The 20,884-nt window shown below is 41.7% G+C and overlaps 1 protein-coding gene across 2 annotated transcripts in view; it reads left to right on the forward strand.

Moving 5' to 3' along the window:
- CARMIL1 (capping protein regulator and myosin 1 linker 1) overlaps positions 1 to 20,884 on the forward strand; it is a 1,033,060-nt gene that overhangs the window by 396,183 nt on the left and 615,993 nt on the right. For both annotated transcript variants that reach the window (XM_078687906.1, XM_078687907.1), the window contains exon 6: positions 7,129 to 7,226. In XM_078687906.1, the coding sequence (XP_078544032.1) occupies positions 7,129 to 7,226 (98 nt within the window). The remainder of the gene's footprint in view (positions 1 to 7,128; positions 7,227 to 20,884) is intronic.

Consider the following 20,884-nt stretch of genomic DNA (forward strand, 5'->3'; position numbering starts at 1 on the left):
AAATAGTAAAGAGACCCTTATCTCACCAAGTCCACCACATCAACGTCTTACCATTCTGTTTGATCCATTTGTTTTAGCAGATGGGACTGTAAATAAATCTTTCACAATGGGATACTTTAGAGACCAAATATGGGTTAAATAAAGGACAACAGTGAGATGTAGATAATGGTATCTAGCACTTGGAAAATGAGACTTGTAAAGAATATGTTTGTGGGAAAAAGGAGAACTAACTGACTCCAAATACCACAAACACAAGGTGATGATGGACGGAGAGCTGAAACTTATCAGACACTCACCCCCAGTCACAGATCTTGGTTGAATTCATCATCGTCCTTCAGCTCACTTCGCCACCCCAGTTCAGACCCAGCCATATGCAAATCAGTCTTGAACCTGTTCTTAATGGGAACAGTCCAGCCCGAACTGCCAAGCCAGGTCTTCTTTGGACCAAAAACTAGCATCCCGGAACTGGTTTTGGTGTAACACCCCTCATCAGCCAGGCTAGCTTGAATCTAGTGGCAAAGTGAGCACGGTACCCACGTCTGGGCATACCACGCTAACTTAGGGTGAACAATGCAAACAAAAGGGAATGATGAACGGAGCGCTGAAACTTTTCAGTCACTCACCCCAGTCACAGGGTTGGAGTGAATCCATAATAACAAAAAAGAAAACCCCGAAGGATGAAAAGTGTACGGACTAACTAAAAAAGATGTACTAGTCCTGGCTTCGGTGAACAAAAAGGAGAAGCACAGCAATACCACATCGCTAGCTCGCTGTTCAATAACAGTAATACGTTGATCATGGGAGTACAATTATTCCTTGATTCGGTGAAGAGATGTATTGGTTTCTACTACAAAGGTTTTAGGACTCTTATTTCTTCCATGATATCTTCCACAGTTGGAGGTGGGTGGTGACACATCTGCACAGTATAAAATACTACAATATAATTAAAACAGGATTTAAATGGGACAGATTTCCAATTAAAAAGTTAGACAAGGGGAAAATTGGAAAAAAAGATTGAGGGTGGGGGAACATCACTTTATGGACATGTGGTCATTTTTACTGTGCTCCATAATTTTACAATGAGATTCCCTCAAATAACTATTGTCTTCAATAGGAATATTTTCTAATTCTAAATATTATGTAGAATTTTTGTTTAGTAGGCAGTTATCGAGAAGGATGCATGCAGCAAACAGACTATTATTACTATCAGTAGGAATACTTCAATACAGCCAACGTTCCACCTAAGTTGGAGATTTCCTCATAATATTTAGAAGAGCCTTCTTTGTTGCTCCTTGTACAAAAAACAATATTAAAGTAGGAGCCATAATTATTCTTCCAGATTTTGCCCGCAATTGCAGAGTTTATTGCTTATGTTAATTTACCTTTACCAGGACTCACGTTGTTTCTAAAATTCAGGTAGACTAAATAACATGCTCTTCTTTTCTCTTTTGTGTTACGATTCCCTTGACAGACTTGGTGAATTGTTTTTGATGTTGTACACTAATTGGATGGTAGACTCTGTTGTCTAACAGGGTACAACCAAAGTGATATTGCTTTCAACGTGGGTGGCAGCCAACCCCATAGCCAGGCCATGAGCTGGTTAACAGTTGATGGAAGCTTAGTTGATTAATAGTTTTGTGCTACAAGCTTTTTCAGATACTCCCTAGAGACTGGGTATGTGTTATCCCTTTTTAAATCTGTGTAGTCTGCTATGCCCAGATGCTCTGATTCTATCTGAATTCAAGTGTTGTTTTTGAGTAGTGCTTTGATGCTTGATTATTGGGATGCCACCAGTTTGTCATGTTTATCCCAGGTTGTAGTCCCTAACTTTGTAGGGGTGTCAGAAAGGTTTAGTGGTAGTTAGAGCTACTGTCTCCAATTTCTCTGCCTGTTCCAACTTGCTGCTAATTTTTTCCACCCTTGATGTGGAGACCATTCAAGGTCCTAGGGGTATGTGTACGTGTTTTATCCCCAAAACCTTAAAAGAAGTAAGTAGGAAGGCTTAATTATGTTCACCTTCCCATAATGAAGCCAATTCTAGCGGGTTGATTTGTGGCCTGAGAGATGCAACATACAATCAAGTGACAGTGACAAAGTGCATAGACAAAGAATACCTACACAAATGAGATTGACCGCCTACTCATCACCTGCATCCTATGTCATGTGCTGCTGCAGTACCCGGAGCCCAGCATAAGGCTGAAACTGGATGGGACTGACTGGCTCCAATCTACAAAACACAGTGTACAATACAAGATTCATGCTGTTTCCAGGGAAACAAGAGGGACTGCTTTGGAACTGTGCAACACCAACTGGAAGAGGAGGCATTGAATGATTGGTTCCCCCCAAACTTTTGGGGCCAAAAAGTTGAGTTGTCAGATGTTGCATAGTGGCCAGAGCTGCCGTATTGGGAGCTGGGACCTGGATTTTAGTGCCTGCGCAACATCCTGTGATACCTGGCAAATCACTCAATCTCCTTGTGCCCATGGGCAGTGTCTAAGGGATGGTAAACTGCGCTTTATAAATCTACAAACTCGTACTATTTCTGAATAAAATCTGACATCTTTGGCTCATTTAGAGTTCACCTTTTAGCCTGTGCAGGGAAAGCCTGATACTAAAGCTCTCCCCAGAAGGAGTCGAGCATATACACTAGGATTGAGAGAAAAGACATGGCTGCTTCAGCAAAGTTAAGTGAGAAGGAGGTAGACTGCACGGCTTGTAGGGAACCTGCCTTTTTTCAGCCCAGAGCCTGAGTACAAGTAAATAGTGCTCTGCAGTGAGGAGCTTTTTATGTCAAAGACTATAGAGACAAGAGGCCTGCAAATGTTGCCAAGCCCGACAAAGACAGCAAACCCAGAGTGGCCTGTGGTTTGTGACAAGAGTGAACCTTTCCATACTTAGGTATCCTACCACCTATAAGACTCTGTTCCTACCTGTTTCTCTGGGAAAAGGAAAGAACTAAAAGAGTTGTTTATAGATCCTCAGACACCCTATTGGTGTCATGCTTCATCATTGGGTCTCATCCTGGTCCCTTTAAACCCAGGTGAGCTCAAGCATGGGTGTTCCCCTAACTTCTTGTCGACATGTTTCAGCCCTCTAAATGGCCTGTCTAAAGGTCCTAAGCTTTCATCAGGACTACCCCTATATTGATGGTCTGTATTAATATTGGTTGGGTTTTTTGTTGTTTTTATCACACCCAAGTCTCCTTATGTCAAACAGTGGACACACAAATAACACAAACATATGTCGAGGTAGGCCTACTTATCTGTCTCATGGTTTTTCTGGTGGGCATTATTGCCTTAATTGATGTATATTAGCACCATATAGAAGTTGGTGGAAGCACATCCCTGTTGTCACACTCACTCCAAGGGTGCCGCACCATCATATTTCCAACTTAGGCCTCCAATTCACCCGTGCCGATAATATTCCTAGAGCTCCCTGAAATATGGTTGAGCCCACTCTGGTTTATAAGGACCAGGGTGAAACCCTATAGGGTATGTGAGGCCCATAAACAACTCTGTTAGGTTGTTCATTTTTCTGAAAAAAAGGTCGTAGTGGAGTCTCAAAGGTGGTAGGATACCTACCTTAGTGTGGAATGAATGAGGCAGGGGGGCAGTATCCTGTAATTCCCCTATACTTATAGACAATCTCTCTCACCTCCCCAATTGAACGTGTCGGAATAAGGCATAGGTAGGGAGTGACGCTTTCCCAGCTGACCATGAGAGAAGTGTAGGTTGTGTAAGTCCAGTAATAATCAAAGTAAAACCCGGGGCCGCTTGCAGCCCTCCTGACCTGTACATGCAGCCTCCTGGTGATGGTGCACTGGGCTGCTGTTTACATGACTGAGCACAAACATTCAGATGTTCAATAAACGGTCAATCATGTATTTACAGATTAACTTAATAAAAAGAAAAGAAGCAATGAAGGTGCCCTGCACCACTGAACTTTAGGAACATCTTCATTTTCAAAGACGTCTTGCAACACACATGTAACAATATAATAAAGTCTCTTCAAAATGGAAAAAATTGTATTTCATTTACCAGCTGTAGCGTTTCCCTTTAGTAAACCAGAATACATCAGTGTAATGAGCAGTATTTTTTTTTAAGTGACAATTTTGAAACATGAACTTAGAAACATTGATGCCCCCCCCACCGTCCACCCTGACCACAATGCCGATAGTGAACTAAGAGGCACCTCATTTGTCATGTGCACCTTCTGGGTGGCCTGGGTTGGTATTATAAATGGACACCTTTATAGTGTATTTATTCAAACACAAGAGAAGGTTATATACAAGTTCTTGGCACACGTATAGAGTAAAGAGTTTAGATTCAATAATGTAATTTCATGAAAGTCGACACCGGTAGTTCAATGAAAGTTGTTTTATGTAGAAGGTATTCATAAAGGAAAACAATGCCAGCTGACACGTGTTTCATCAACAGGTCACCACTACCTGTGACTCTTCAGGGCTGATAATAGCGAAGTGCGTTTTTCGATGAACTGGTGATAATTCCGACCCGGTATACGGGTAAAGTTGAAGCCGCGGATGGGGCAGTCTCAGGGATAGCAAATTAACACGGGTGGGTATGTGCGTGTATCGGCGGGCCTGAAAGTGCAGAGTCCTGTCTGTGCTCACCTCGGAGGTTGGGTGTTTTTGTCTGCCCACCTCAGTGAATTGCACACTTTGATAGGGGTGGATCTTCCTCAAGGATTTTTTTGTAACACTTGCCACCATAACTTAGCCTGTGATGATGTACTCCTAAAGTTTGCAGAAAAGAGGAGTCCTAAGATTCCAGTTCAGTAATCAGTGAGTCAAAGGTACAAAGGAAGTAATTAGCTTGATTCTACTTCCTTCCTTTGTACCTTTGACTCATGTTAGCGATACCCAGCAAATAAGGCTTACCACAAGGGAACGGTAGAAGGATAGTGACTCAGATACAGCATAACACGGTATTATCAAATGTTTGCCTCTTCTAGACTGCAACATTTTTAAAGAGCTCAGTATGGAATGAATATCTCAAAATTACTCCATAACTCACTGTTTACACTACCTCCATGCTGTGCTTCCTCCTACGCCCACCTTACACCTCCACACCCCTCAAGCTCCTGGCCTCAATGCAGCCCTCTATGACTGAGAACCGCATCTGTGGTTGTGCGGTTGCTGCGCATCGTGTCCCGTGAGCCGCACTCAGGCGCGCAACACCCGTTGGGCTCACGGGGCTTCAGCCCCCCCCCCCCCGTCGTGTGTGTCAGCCCGGGCTGACACGTCTTCGCGGGCTGGCGTGCATCTAATTGCAGCCGCACCGAGTACTTAACAGGTTTTTAAAAGACCATTAATTGTAAATGGAGCTTTTGTTGTGTGTTCACCCATTCTTACAGCCACTCTGTCTGTGGCTGGAAGAATTAGCCCCCTCCCCCGAAATATTTTTCAGCCTCCCCCCCCCCCCCCGAAATTTGGCTCTAGTTGCCCGCCTGGCCGCGCTAACTGCAGCCTTGGAGGGTTCTTTATATTTTAGCTTTTTTAAAGCTTGCTTTGTGTCTGCCAGGAGCAGCATTCATATAACAAATCCTTTTGGATTTAGAGCAAGTACAAGAATCTCTGTTGAGCAGCATGAACTGCTGACTTGGGACTCGGTTGAGCAAGGGAGGAATGCAAGCATACTGCTCCAGGAATGGAGTTTTATGCTCATGCATCTGAGGTTTTTATTGGTGCAGTGTTTCATATGAATCTTGTGAGCCAGGCAGGGAATTGCCTTGGGGAGAATGGTTCTGCAGCTCTTCTAATTTTCACACTTTCAGTTTGCTGTATGAAACATTTAAGGTCTGCACTGCCATGATCACTGGCTTTTAAATGATTTCCGAGAAGTACATTAAATTCAAATATGAGAAACGGTTTCCTAAATAACCCCATTAAGTCAGGGCTTTAAGTGGGCCGGGTCCTGCCGGTGCTCAGCAGTTCTAAAAAGAGGCTGCTGAGACCGGCCTCTATCAGTCTCTCCGATTTTACCCTCACCCTCAGGGAGAGAAAACAAATCTTAACTCTCCAGCAGTACCACCCTTCACTGCCTATGAGGTAACGTCAAAGACTCTTTATTGTTCTTTTACTGTCTCATCATGTCAGAACTGAATAATTTTCGATATGTCATACAACAAAACCATATTTGTTGCTTATTTATCTAATGGAACTAACAACCATTGTCAAAGCCAAGAGCCCTGGTTTGTTGTAGGTGTAATGTTACTTGCCTTATAAATCTGCATTCAATCACAGAAGCAGCGAAATACCAGTCGGGCTCCACATTATGCTGAGCACAGATTTTTTGCTTAAAAATAGGTTTTAAGCCACGTCCTTAATTACATCAGCCACGCTCCCTTAAGAGACTCCCCAGATTTTTCATTCCACTTAAAGCCCTGCTTTAGGTTAAGAGTACAGGACACCTACAAGCAGAGAGCAATTTATAACAGCAAAGAAAAAAAACGTAAGTTGATCATTCCCTTTAAGAGTAAAGGTATGCTTGTTTATTTTCCATCCATCTGTCAAGTGCACGACTTACCCCATCACACAGTTCTCACCTGCCGCGTCTTAATAGTTTCCCCGTTCTTCATATTATCATGTCCTTCAATCATGCACATCACCCATGACCTCTGCTGCATAACTTTATGTATGACTTAAGGTCATTGTGCATTTACGCCTGTAGATCTATTGTGTTGTGCATCGGCACTTGTGAAAACAGTGCCTGTATGAACGTGTGCATGCATTTAGTTATACACTATACAGAAGCCAAGTCTATTGGCATTCTCAATATTTGTGCAGAAAAGATTTACTGCTCATGTACAAGCCATAATTCTGAAATTGTAGCTTCAGAGAGATACTTATTAAATGGAAATATTAATGATGCTACTAGGTGAATACTTTGTGATTATGCACCATTCTTTGTACGCTTTTATTGGATGTTTTAACTGAAAATGGGCCTACTGGAAATCAAATTAACTTTGCTCAGATAATGATGGCAGCTCTTTAATTTGCAAGCTCTAAAATTGAGCAAAAAACATAGTGAATAAGCATTGTGTTGACTAATGATGGCACTTGTTAGAAAGGCTGCATGCTTAATTATCCCTTTTCTTTTTGCACCGCAGAAGAATAATGAAAAAAATAACAATGGAGCCTTCAGAAAGATTAGCGAATCTACAGACACTTTGGGACAGCCAAACAGTGGCAGAAATAGGACCTTGTGGTGAGTCTGAATCCGTCTTGATCTGAAGAATGACCTTTCTGGCATTTCTCTTAACAATATCATAGGGGTGGATTTAGGTGTGGCATTGTTGCCAACATTTGAAAAAAGTTCCCAGGACATTTTGCAGTAGAGGGCTGCTGCAGATAGAAACTTCTTGTTTGAATACCTGTGTGTAATAAAGAGGAACAGTTTATGTAACAATATTACCCGGGACAGTCTCCAACATGCTGCGACAGTCCCTGCGAAAATGAGACAGTTGGCAACTATGGTGTCGGTGGTTACCAAAAGTTCTTCGGTTAGTAAAAGAAGTGGCGAATCCGAGATCGCAATTACCTCTGCCATACTGATAGTATGGTTTATGGAAATCTGACAGAGTATTCACCGGCAGAAGAGAATCCCCAAATGGAACCACTTCTTTCACAAATCAGAAAATGTTTCTTAACCGCTCTACTCTAGGGGCCTGATGTATTATTCCCATTCGCAAACCAGTAACGCAACATTTGCATACTGACTGGTTTGTGTATGAGAATGGTCTGCATGTCTTAAGAAGGCATTTCAATATTTAGTCATATTTAACATCAGGCTTTCTGACGAGCAGGAAATATTACAATGGTAACATTTTATTTGTTCAATCATTTTTATTTAGAGAAAACAGCTGATTTAAAACAAAACCAATGAGTAAGAAAAGAGCAACACAGAGGAAAGAAGATTCATGAGAGATTAGAGGAAAGTACAAATCAAGGGTGAACATCAGATCTGAAAATATAAGTTTGAGAAAGTGGTGAGATACGTGTCAGTGACATGACAAGGACATCAACGGAGAGCAGAAACATACATTAAGTGGAAGTGAGAAAGAAAAGCCATAGGAGCAGTTTCAGAATTCTGAGCAGCAGTATCCTTGTGATGATATGCTCTGGAGAAACATTTTCAGTTTCATAGGACCATCAAAGGATTTGGAAGTGTCTTATTAAGTAATCTTGCATAAGCAATGGTGAAGAGTGTCATATTGTTTATTCGGATATCACAATTGAGGTCTCAATGCAAGGAACTCCTTTCTTCTGGCATTTGTAGCATTGGAGATGCTCTGACATATAAATATATTCTGACCAGACCAAATAAGATGCTGTCTGTCCTTAGTAGTTATTAAGACACAGAGATGGTCTGGAAATTCAAGGACAAGTATAATTATACCTCGAGGCTTGGAAGAATGAGGGTTCAACCGACCTAGCTCATTGAAAATTGAAAGGAGGAGGAGCAGGGAGTCCAAGCAGGTCTGGAAGAAATGTCTTCAAAAACTCGAGGAGATCAGGAGCTTCAGAAAGGCCATATAGGTGTAGATTGTTGCAACCGTTTCTGTTTTCCAAATCTTCTGTATAAAGTTTAAGTTGTAAGATCTCCCGTTCTATTAAAGGAATTTTAGTGGACAGATCCTGTAGAGAATTAATGCGCTGCTCCATTTCAACCATCCTGTCCTCCATAATTATCCAGTTATCTTCTGTCTATTGCTGTTTCTCATTGATTGTGCACATAAATGGTTGAAGTCCCTCCCATCATCAGGAATACTATCCACGATTGGACTATTAGAAGACATAATAGGTGAAGGAGTGTCATTGGCCATATTTACGTGTTGCGTGTTATTGTTAAAAACCTTCTGAGAGGATTTTATTCTGCCCATACAATAATCTTATGAGGACCTTAGGTGAGAAGCAAGCACCAAGCGAATCAGGCTTGCCACAAAACCTTGAAAACAATATAAAGTAGAAAAGTCATCATATAATTATGGTGAGAAAATGTAGACCTTTGAATAGCCATGCAGCATGAACATGAGGGAAGCAAGAAAAGGACAATAGGGTGACTTGTTGAATAAGGCACCTCTGTCGCAGCTTGGAGGGAAAGCGTGGACAAAGTCTCACAGAAAATGGAGGCAACTGTCAAGCTGTATCATTAGGCAGTACAACGTCAAAAAGGAGGATACTTGTAGTGCCAAAATTGGAGAAACAAGCCAATATTTAGGATAAAATGTAGTCCTTGGCAAGGTATAGGGACATCATATATAAGAGGATGCAAGCAATGCATTAAAAGAAAGGCAACTGGTGCAAACTGCGTCACTGAGCAGTGCTGATAAGAAGAAAAAGGGAACTTACAAAGTCAAATACAGATGAAGGGACATGCCCAATTGTGTTCCCGAGTACTCCTCCGAAGCCGACAATGCTTCTTGAGAGGAAAGAATACGAGCAGCACACTAACAAAGTGGCAGGCACTCACATTCTAAATAAAATTCACAGCTGTGGCACTCAGGCGCAACAAAAGACAGTAAATGGACAAAGTCGTGTATCAGGGAGGTCAAGTAGAATCGGCAGGCATGCTCCAGATGGGAGTAGAAGTCAGCTGGTGGCTTTTAGGAAGAAAAAATGAGCCTCTGGACTTCGTAGCTCACCACCATCCTGCTTGGCGCATAAGCCACGCCCCAAATGTGGCCGATATTTTAACTTCTTATTTGCAGGATTGAAACCCAGTAATATATGTAGTACATAGAATTCTGTCCAAAAAAGTTTCCAGACAATAAAAAAATAACAAAGGAGAAAGAGGTTCCTGAGCACTTGGATTTGTATCATCTGTATAGTGCCACTTGTAAAACTTTGAAAGGATTTAGAAATATCCAAATTTGCAACTGAAATAGTATTACCTTGCTCTTTGATGAGACAGCCAATTGCTTTGCATTCAGTCTTAATTTTCAAGTTTTTCACAAGCATCTTACCTGCTTTATTCTGGCCACCATGAAATTTGAACTTAAACCACAATAGTACATTACAGGTGTTGATAGTAGTAATTTTGTTTAATTCTGACTTGACCATGGTAGGATCATTTAGCATATGAGAAGACTTTAAAGTAAAATAACTGTGCTCAATTGTCTTAATACTGTTTAAGAGGGACTCATACCAACTATTAATTTTCTTTTTTTTCCGGGCAGTTAAAGCTATTAAGAAAGCAGCAAAAAATGCTTTAAATACATTAATAATAATGGATATGACAAGGGGTTTATTAAATGAAATAAAAAAACTTTAATGAAAATATTATGTTTAGAAAGAAAATTCTCGTCAAATAAAAAAATGGCTATTAATACTCTGCTATATTTCAAATCAAAAGTAACAAGATCAAATAGGCATTGACTGGGGCATGAACCGAGAGGTAAATAGATCCCATCTCTGCAGTATTTAAAGACGTTAGCAAGGATTTAATAACTAAACCAATTAATTTTGGAGAGTAACACTTGGCCATGTGAAAAGTAAGGGAATTCTGAACTATCTAGATTACATGCTCTCTATAAATCAAAAAACATCAGAGAAGAAACTGCAAATTTAAAAGCTTTATGAGATCTATCAGATTTGGATATATACTCAGACTTTGTGTCTAAAAATAGATCCAAAATCCCCGGCCATGATAATATTGGAATTAGAAGTATTTGCTAATTTTCTTTTAATAACATTCCAAAACTCAATATATGGTTTTACAGGGACGTAAAAATTAAATAATGTAAAAAATATTTATTCTCAAGTGCAACATTGAGTAATATCCATCTACCCATGTTATCATATTCTGTGGATATCACCTGTCATTTTAAAGAAGTGTGGCATAGAATAGCAACCCTTCCCATATGATCTACAACAGGAGAAAATAATGCATGTCCCAATCAATATCTTTTCAGTTTTACCAGCGCAGCTTCACTACAATGTGTTTCATGAATAAAAGCAACGTTTACATTAAAGGTGGACTGGTGAGAAAGTACCTTTTGTCTTTTCACAGGGTGTGGGTGCCCTCAGACACTCCAAGAAATAAAATTAAACATGGAAGACACGGAGTTGTAGACTGACTGGAGAAAGGGTGATAATCTGTAGGGAAGACGACAAGCCAAAACACAAATAACAATAAGCTAAAGTCTTTAGGGGACATAATAAAATAACAAATAGTACATTTTAACAGCACCACTCTTAAGGAAAATAAAAGAGGAAGAAATATATATAGATACTGAACATACGTAAAAAGGAAGAGAGACTAGCAAGTCAAGGGACAGTACCGAGATAAATGGATACACAAAGAAATACAGTTTGTCAATGACAAGACAAGAAGGTTAGCAAGAAATAAAAAGAGAAACACAATAATTATAACAATAAACTGTAAACTTTATATGGGGAGGTTTCCACCCTGTAATGCAAAATACTATGAGGATAATCTCACAATTTAGCAGGGTCAGCAAAAGATTTTGTATTGCCCTCGTGTGATATTTTCAGAGGCAAGGATGGCGTATACTATATCAGGCATTGAGTTGTTTCATTAGAGGATTTTGGTCTTAGATTTGGTTGCATTTGAAACATCCTATGAAACAAATAAATTATGACCAGACCAAACAATTTTCTTTTTATCTTTGGCCGCTCAGAGCTCAAGAAACAACATAATGATGCCACGATGTCTTGAAGAATGTGAGTTCTGCTTTCCCAAGGAATGAACCCTTTTTATCCTTTTTATGTAGGTTAGAGAACCTCATAGAATATTGGGAGTGGCCCCAGGAGATCTAGGATTTAGGAAACCTAGAAGATTTGGCACTTTAACTGCTTCTGAAAGTCCATAGAGATGGAAATTGTTGCAATGATGTCTATTTTCTAACTCTCCAGCATGTTGCTTAGATTCATTATCTCCTGGTATAATTTGTGGAATCTACACAACAACATCTTGAACCAAACTGATGCATTGCTCCATTTTTTTCCCATTACGTTCCTCCATAATAACTCATCAGTCCTCAATCTGCTAGAACATCTCATTAGTTGCCATTATGAATGGCTGCAGGGCTCGGATTTTATCCAGAAATGGATTACTGGAGGAAACAGTAGGTCAGGGAGGATCTTTCTTGGGTCTATACCTGAGGAAACAGTTTTGCCACAAATAATTGGGTAAGATGAAATTTTTTTGTTGTGGTCATGTCTCAGAAGATTTTCAGCTAAATGTTTGATCTGCACAAGAATAAGAAACATCTAAATGGCAGCTGCAACGCAGGCAAAAAGTCAAAGCAACACCTCCCAAAATTAATCCCCCAAACAAAAAGGGTTGTCTTAGGAGTGTAAATTCATCAAAGAAGGATGGAAATACCTGTGTTGTGCAGAGCAGGTAGATAAAAGGTCTCTGCTTTGTGACAGAGCTCAGCGCTCCGATGACATTTTGTCCATCATCCAAGCTATGCCATCACAATAATTGATCCAATTTAAAAATGATTTGCATGACAGTGGATTGAAACTGCAATGATCACAAAATCAGCGCATAGATGTTATGTTATGTATGGGATTTATAAAGCGCTGGAATCACCCCCGTCAAGGTATCTCCGCGCTGGCAGAGAGAGAAGGTACAGGACGAGCACAAATCAATCCCGTAATAGTTCAGTCTTCAGGAGTTTCCTGAACCGAAGCAGACTGGGGCACTTGCGCAGGACCTCCGGCAGTGTGTTTCAATATTTCAGAGCAAGGTATGCAAAAGTTCTGCCACCTGTTCATAATTTCCTGTAGCGAGGGACCACAAGCAGCCTTTTACCTTAGGATTTAAGCAGTCTGCTTGGACAGTAAACTTTGAACATGTCTGCCAAATAGCTAGGACTTCTACTGTAAAGTTCTTTATGGGCGAGGCAGCAAACTTTAAATGTAATTCTCTGGCGAATAGGAAGCCAGTGAAGCTGTTTTAGCAATGGCCTAGAGGAGGTACAAGGCAGCATTTTAAGAGCCAAGCATGCAGCAACATTCTGGACTATCAGTAGTCTGCTGAGAAGAGTTTAGTTTTCAGATGCTAGCAGAGCGTTGCAGTAGTTAAGACAACCAATGACGAGTGCCTGGTTCAAAGTTCTTCGGGCAGATAGGGGCAGCCACTGGAACACTCTGCGCAGAAGCCTCAGGGTTTGGGAGCAGGTCCCTGAGGTGGTCATGACTTGATCCCTCATAGATAACGAGACATCCAAACAAACCCCGAGATTTTCTGCAGCCGGTGAAGGGATAGGGGCGTGGCCCAACACAGCTGGCTACCAATCGGGGGACCAGGTTATTTGGGCTGAGCCAAACAACAGGATTTCGGTCTTGGCCACATTTAACTGGAGAACGTTATGTGTCATCCAGGCTGATAGGGCTAGCATGCCCTTAGCAAATCAGTGTTCAACTAGCTCTGAATCCTTATCAAAGGATAGGAGCAGTTGTGTATCATCAGCATAAGAATAGGGAGTAAATCCGTACCCCCTAATAATCTTGGCAAGAGGGGCCACATAAACATTAAACAAGGTAAGGCTCTAACAAGAGCCCTGGGGCACCTCCTTGGTAAGCTTCGAGGTTTGGGAGCGAAAGGGGCCTAAATTGATCATCTGGGTACGCTAATCTAGAAAGCTAGTAAGCCATTTAAGTGCCTGTCCCTGCACTCCAGACTCTCAGTTGATAAATCAATTTTTGATGAGACATTATCGAAAGCTACTGGCAGATCTAATAAAATTAACAGCTCAGCCTTGTTGTTGTCCAGCGCCACTTTTATATAATCTGTGACGCCACTGAGGGTAGTCTCTGTAGAGTGATTGGGTCTAAACCCAGACTGGGAAGGGTCGAGGGTGCCTTGAGATTCAAGATAACCCATCAACTGAGTGCTGGCATACCCTTCCACCATTTTGCTCATTAGTGGCAAAAGCAAATGGGGCGATAGTTGGCAATCACTTCTTCCCCATACTTGAGCTTTTTTCTTGATAGATAGCACTTGAGGCGCCTTCCAATCAAGTGGAAGTACACCTTCATGCAGAGAAGTATTAAGAATGTCACAGATAGAGGGTGCCAGAAGAGGAGCTAATAGAGCAAATACATGTGCATGCATAATGTCTAGTGCGTATCCAGATTTCGCTGCTCTTAGCATGGCTTCAGATTGAGGTGTCTGTATCACGTTAAAATGCTGAAGGCCTTCATCATTAATTCATAAGGTAGGGGGTCCCAAGTTGAAATGTTCCCCGGGATGGAGGCCCGGAGGAAATCGATTGTAAATTAGGTTTATTTTTTCATCATACCAATAAAAATATTTGGAAAAAAAGAATTATTGGCTATTCTGTCACATAGACCCTGAGACTGGAGCATCTGCGGGGTACAGGCTATGGGATTGGTGAAAAAAAGATCCACCAAACAGAGAAAAGGACATCCTTTATTGTGATTGCTGGAGAAGAAAATGAGTGCTTTTCTTCTTGGGCTATCTTGTAGGCACTTCCAATCCATAACAGAGACACCAGAAAGCCACAGGCAACAGATGATGATTAGAATGGAGATCTCAGGATCCAAATATTCCCACATATTCATACAATCAGCACTGCATGAACTGCAGATGCTGGTTTAACTCCATTGGTTACTGGCACGATCTCAGGCATATGAAACACACTATAGGACAACTTTCCACAGAAAGAGTAGCAGAAAACTTGGCTGCCTTTCTGCTACTCCCCCATGTTTATAATTGTACAGTGTAAAAGCATTGCTATTTGTTCAATGTAGAAGCATTGTTTTTTTCTATTTTTCATCAAGTGTCTCAGAGTGACACGCATTACAAATAATTATCAGGAGAAATGTAGTTTATTAATCATGAAGAAATTCGATTTATACAATTGATTTTCCAAATTGTGTGTAAATCTTAGTGTGTTTACAACAATCTGGTAACCCCACTCGTGAAGCCTGTCAAAATACTATGCCTGGTTCTGAATTTGAATGATTCTTTGAATAATCTGTTGTTGCGGTTAGAGTGTTTTTTCCAGTTCTGAAAATTTGAGTGGAAAACAGATTAAACACCTGCAATAAACCATTCTATATCCATATCTGTAAATATAATCTTTGGCACCTCAGCTGTTCTAAACTATGTCAATCTAGAAAAAGAGTGAAATATAAGTTTTTTTTCTTTTTTTGAAGTTGTTTTTATTGGTGTTTTACAATCTATCCAATACAGCACGTTAATAAGAACAAGCTTTTGATCATTTAGAAAAACAAGTATTCATAACAGTGTTGTTGTAAACCCTTTACCCAGGGTCTCCCTTCCTTCCCACTCATCCCCTCTGCCTTGCCCAGCTTCCCCATCCCCCATTTCCTCAGTCTCACTCATTCTGTCCATCCAAGCACCAGACCCAGTACTTTCTCTAACATTCTTCCTCATACTTCCAAATTCTCTCTCACCTTGTCACTCCTTCGGGTGAGCTTTATGTGCTGTTCATCCACTACTAGCGCCCACTTCAGCAAATCCCCCTGCCAAGCTTCCACCACCGGAGCTCTGGCCCTCTACGTATGGATCGCTATGTGCCTACTGGGCAGCACCAACCCCAGTGCCAGCATGTGCATTTTGAGGCTCCCCCCTTTTTTTTTTTTGAGGACCACACCTAGCATGCATAGGGGAGTGGATTCCTAAGTCTTCTATCCTACTATGTGCACATGCAGCATCCGTGCCGTTCTTCGGTAGTCCGTTAACTGGGGGCATGACCAAGTTATATGTAGGAAGTCCGCTGACAGTTGCCCACATCTGCCGCAACCCATGGGCCGACCTCGCCGAGTATATCTGTGTTGTTTGGCCAGTGGCTGATAGGTCTTATGCAGATAATGAAACTGTATCAGTTTAAACCTTGCACTGGGGGAGACCTGTTGAACCTGCTCGCAGATTCGTTTCCACAACTTCTCCGAGATCTTTTCTGGACAGTCCGCACTCTACCCTTTACCCTTTCTCACTTTGTCTATTGAGCCCCCTCTTTCCTGCACCATTGCCTCCTGCAGGTGTGTGATCAGGTGTCGACAGTGAGCCTGCCAGCTTGAGGGACTGTCTCACTACCTTACACTTCCAAGGTTTTTCCTGAAAGAAGGTTCACACTCCCCGCACCATGTGCGCTAGCATGGTATAGTACAGAAACTGCCCTGGGCCAAGTCTAAACCTTTCCTGATCCTGGGCAAAAGAAACAGCCCTATACTCAGATACAGGTCACCCACCCAGTTACAACCACCCTCTCTCCATGTCTCATATGCCTTATCAGCTATCAGGGTAGCAAAGGGTCGTATCACCCTTATGTGCATATCTTCAGTGAAGGGGGCTCTTTTCAGAATCTTATTGACCACTCCCTGCCATACTCCCGCTGTCAACCGGATCAATTATGGGAAGTACCTCAGGACTCCTTTTCCCATTTGCATAACTCTGGAATGGCATATGGGTCATGAGTACCTGCCAAAGAAGAATTTTGCCAGTTAGGTCCATCGTCAAAGCAGCTCACAACATGCTGGAGTTAAGTGGCCGCTTAATACAATAACAAGCCTGGTAGTCTCACACCAATCTCAGACCAGGGGAGTTTCAGGATGCCCAGTTTTATTGGCTCCTTTTTCCCACCCATCTCAGCCTACACCGCTGGCTGTTCAACTGGTTAAAAGTACCCTCCGGGACCCGACAGAGCACATTCTGCAGTACATACAGGCAGGGCGGTAAAAATATAATTTTAGCTAAGAATACTCTCCCCATTATTGAGAGTGGAAGAGCAATCCAGTAGTTCACTAACCTTTTTTGATTTCTGTAATTTTTTATTGTATAAAAAAAATATATATTTACATGGAGCATGGAATATACATGAGTGGAGGAAGAGGGAAGAGAAAGAGGAAAAAGAAAGAAAAAGGCGCTTGGGGGGGGGGGGGGTGTTTGGCCACCGGGGTTCCGTGTCTTTGCGATAGTTCGATAGTTCGAATAGTTCGAATGTCAGTTTTCCAAGTCCTGCTTGTCGTTGTCTTCTGCCGCCCCCTTCGCGATGCTTGGTTTGTATCCTTGTCCCACGCCCCGGTCGATAGAGAGGATAGAGAAGGATAGAAGTCGAAAATGAAAGAGGAGAGGAGACTTGCATACTGGTTTCCTTTTGTTAGCGCGTGGATCCGCACTAACCTTTTTAAACTGTCCAGCAGTCACCCGATATTCAGGTTGTATTTGGTCTTCGGACTAGAAGTCACCCAGATCCCCAGACACAGTGTCTTTTCCGTCTCCAGTTCTAGCCCCTTTCTCTGCATTGGACTACCTTGGGGGTACAGTCTAAATGTGGCCCTATTGTTTCGCAATCAGGAGACCTCCGTTAATGTCTCCATCTCTCCCAGGAGTCGAGGCACCGAGTCTTTCGGGTTGCAGAAGTATACCACGGTATCATATGCATACTTCGACACTACATGACTAGTGCCCAAAAGGCGGACTTCCCACAGCTCCAGCTTCGATCACAGCCGGCATGCCATTGGTTCCACTGTCAGCACAAAAAGCTGAGACTGGGGGTAGCCCTGTCTAGTACCTCTAACCAGCATCCACACCTCAGAGAAAAACCCTCCAGTGTGCACCCTTGCCCCGTGGGTCTGTTTACAACAGTTGCACCTATCCAATAAAGGCAGGTCAGAAATTCTAATTTTTTCTGTGGGGCGACACTCCTCTTGCTTAGCGGAGAAGCTGCCTCTGATATATGCCAGTTATGCTTCACTGGCTGAACAATGCTTGTTGTTAACTTACATTATTCTGTCACTACCTACTTCAGAGTTTTATGATTCCCATGCTATCTAACACACAATCCTGCCTCATCACTCTCCTTGTCCATTCGAAGAAATTGGGTGGTACGAAAAGTAAGAAGTAAGTGATTGTGGCCGGACTCCTGCTAAAGAACAGTCACAAAATCAACCAGCTACCCCGAATATTCCACCGAAAGAGAAGGAGATTACTCTTTGGGAATTGCAGTGAAGTTTAGTTTTAAATAATTATAGCCACTTAATATTTAATTAATTCCTATTTGTTTGTAAAATAGGCGTGATCTGAATGTAAGTAGTGCTTTGTCAGTCCTAGTTACCCTCACCACAATTAAAGGGAAACCCAGAGTTGCTCCTTCATGCCCCAGCTTTCCTAAACACACACTCACTCCTCAATTCTTGGAAAATAAAGTTTTCATCCAGAAATAATACAATTGTTATAGTACCTGCCTCCCTCTGGACTCTCTCTGTTGGGAGGTCCTCCAGTTTTCCCAGAACCACCAATGACCTATTTCCTAAGACAGGTTTTAAGAGGCATAATGCACCAATAAATCCTTGGACCTAGTTCTAGGAACATGTTTATGCACTGAATGAAACCTCTGCTACTTCACGTAATGCCCTTAGCAGTCCAGGCCAACTTTTTGGGGCAGCAAATTTTCCCTTTTTTTCTGCATATGTTTTGAAAGACATGCATCACTCCAACACACCCACTGTCATTATCCACTTCTGTTGCATAAGACAAAACATTCCATCCACCCATAAAGGAGCCTCATTCTAGTGTCTCATGATTTAATTGAGGTACGTTCTTGCAGACCATAACTAGAGTCTTTTCCTTTTAATTCAAAGTTTTGTTTTTCTGTGGTGTCTCACTCGGGTAGATGCAGACATTACAGTGTAAGCCGTAGCATGAGCATTTGCTTTTGTGCATTTTAAAGGATTAAGGACTTGGCTAGTTAAGAGCGAGTAAAGAGGTTAGATCTAGAATACTTGTTCTCATTACACAGATGCATCTTTTAACACTAGGAGTCACTGTTAACTTTCCCCCCGTTTTAGGTCTTGCCTAGGCAGTACTTGCGCTGTTCCTTCAAGACATGCCAATTTCAGGATATGAGCACAAAGCTCTGCCCACTTTCCACCTGTCTTTTTAATTGGCTCCTGCCCCTGTCCTTTGTAAATGGTGGATTTTCATTGGTCAGTAGGCTTAGTAGTCCCTCCTTAGTACTGCTAGTCTCTTCTTGTAACTTCCCATGAGGACATCTCCTGTTAAATCTGGTGTTACTCCCTAGGTTTTAATTACAGCCTCAGAGCACTATTTTCTTAAAGGTCTTCAGGAAGGACCCATGCTTGGTCCTAAGCAAGGCGGGCAGTGGTTACTTTACTCACTAGCACATCTCACATTTATATGAGACCTTCTATAAATTTCCCTTTATCAGCTCCACACAGAGTATAATACCTATTCCGGAATTAGTATAATTCTTTTGTCACATTTCAATGCTACTAATTGTACATATGGACATAGCTATTTGAATGTACTCACAATACTGTCTTGTATGCAATGCATTATAGGTAGGGTGGATTTACCTGATCTTCTGCAGGGTGCTGTACCATATGTGACCAAAAAAGGCCCATGTGACCTCTTTTGGCCACATATGGTACTGCATCCTGCAACATGGCTATGTAAAAACCATTGGCATTTATAATGCCAATAACTCCAACTTTGCAGGGTACAGTACTATTTGTGGCCAAAAAGGTCCCATGGGACCTCTTTTTGCCACATTTGGTAATAGACCATGCAACATGGCTAGTTAAAAGACCTTGGAATTTATAATGCCAATAACTCCAACTGATGCGAAACTGATTGCAATTTCAATGCAATAAGTCTCTCATTTATTAAAGATAGAGCTGTTGGATGATGAAAATAAATAACCAAAGAGATTCTATCAATGTGAAAAAGTGATTTTTTTTAATTTTATTTTATCTGCTTCGTGTCAAATTTAATTGTGCTCTCTTCGTGGGTTGTCGAAGGAGAGCACTATGTGCTTTTAAAATACCCCTCACACACTATGAATCCCATAGTGGCATGCTTCATCATCGGGGTCTTCCCGTCCCTCTACGGGGCGGGGCGTGCTACGACCTACGAGCTACGCGGGAGCACTGAGTTGTGACGATAGGCTATGTGTGGTGTAGTGATGTGGGAAGTGAAGGTGGGGACTTACTAGGGTGTAATGATAAAAAAGATAAAAAATTCCCTGGCTAGTAGAAAAAATAATTTATTCGCTTCTCTGGCTGGGAACAGTTAAAAGGGGTTAGGAAAACGTAGCAAATTAGAGTGTATTTACTACTTGGTCGACATGACATGTTTCATAAGCAGACCCCTTCTGCTTATTCATCAGGACTTATGAATGTCCCTACCAATAATACTCAATTCTAGGTATAAAGGTGTATGCCTAAAGTCCTATTCCTGGAGGCAAAAATACGCCGCCAGGAAATGCTTCTGGGCTTGAGTGGGCCCTTGGTGAAGCGTTTTGAAAAAAATGACCTGTTGCGGTCTCTGTGGAGAAAAAGGAAGAGGGAAAAGAACAACAGAAAATATAGTTGATAACTGTTGTAAAAGCACACAATAAAATACTTAGCTCATATTTAGGCCAATTTGTTCGTTCTGAGGCAAAATGATTGCAGACTATGGTGTAATGAACTCCTGCCAAATTGGCGGGAAAAGAGGCTCTTGGTGCATTTTCCTTTTCATAATCATTGGTTGGAGAGCGTAATGTCCCTCCATCTTCTCACACACACGCGCACTCCACACACTGCGAAACATACATACACCGAATCTCTCAGTTTCCCAAAAGCGGGGGGTGACATAAACCTCCCTAGTGGGGTTTAAGATGGCAAGTATTTGAAAAAATGGCAGTTGTAAACCAGGTTCGTTAGTAGGTAAAAAACGAGCTGTAAATTCATGGTGCTCGTTCGGCAGAGAAACCGAGTGGCATGTACATGCACTCATTATAAATGGTGTTATGCCCCATGAGAAATACTAGTGCCTATTACCCAATAAACACAATTGACGTATACATACACTCATAGTAACTGGAGTTTTGCCCCATG

This window comes from Lissotriton helveticus, chromosome 4_1 (assembly GCF_964261635.1).
Source record: "Lissotriton helveticus chromosome 4_1, aLisHel1.1, whole genome shotgun sequence".
NCBI classification, from domain to species: Eukaryota; Metazoa; Chordata; class Amphibia; order Caudata; family Salamandridae; genus Lissotriton; species Lissotriton helveticus.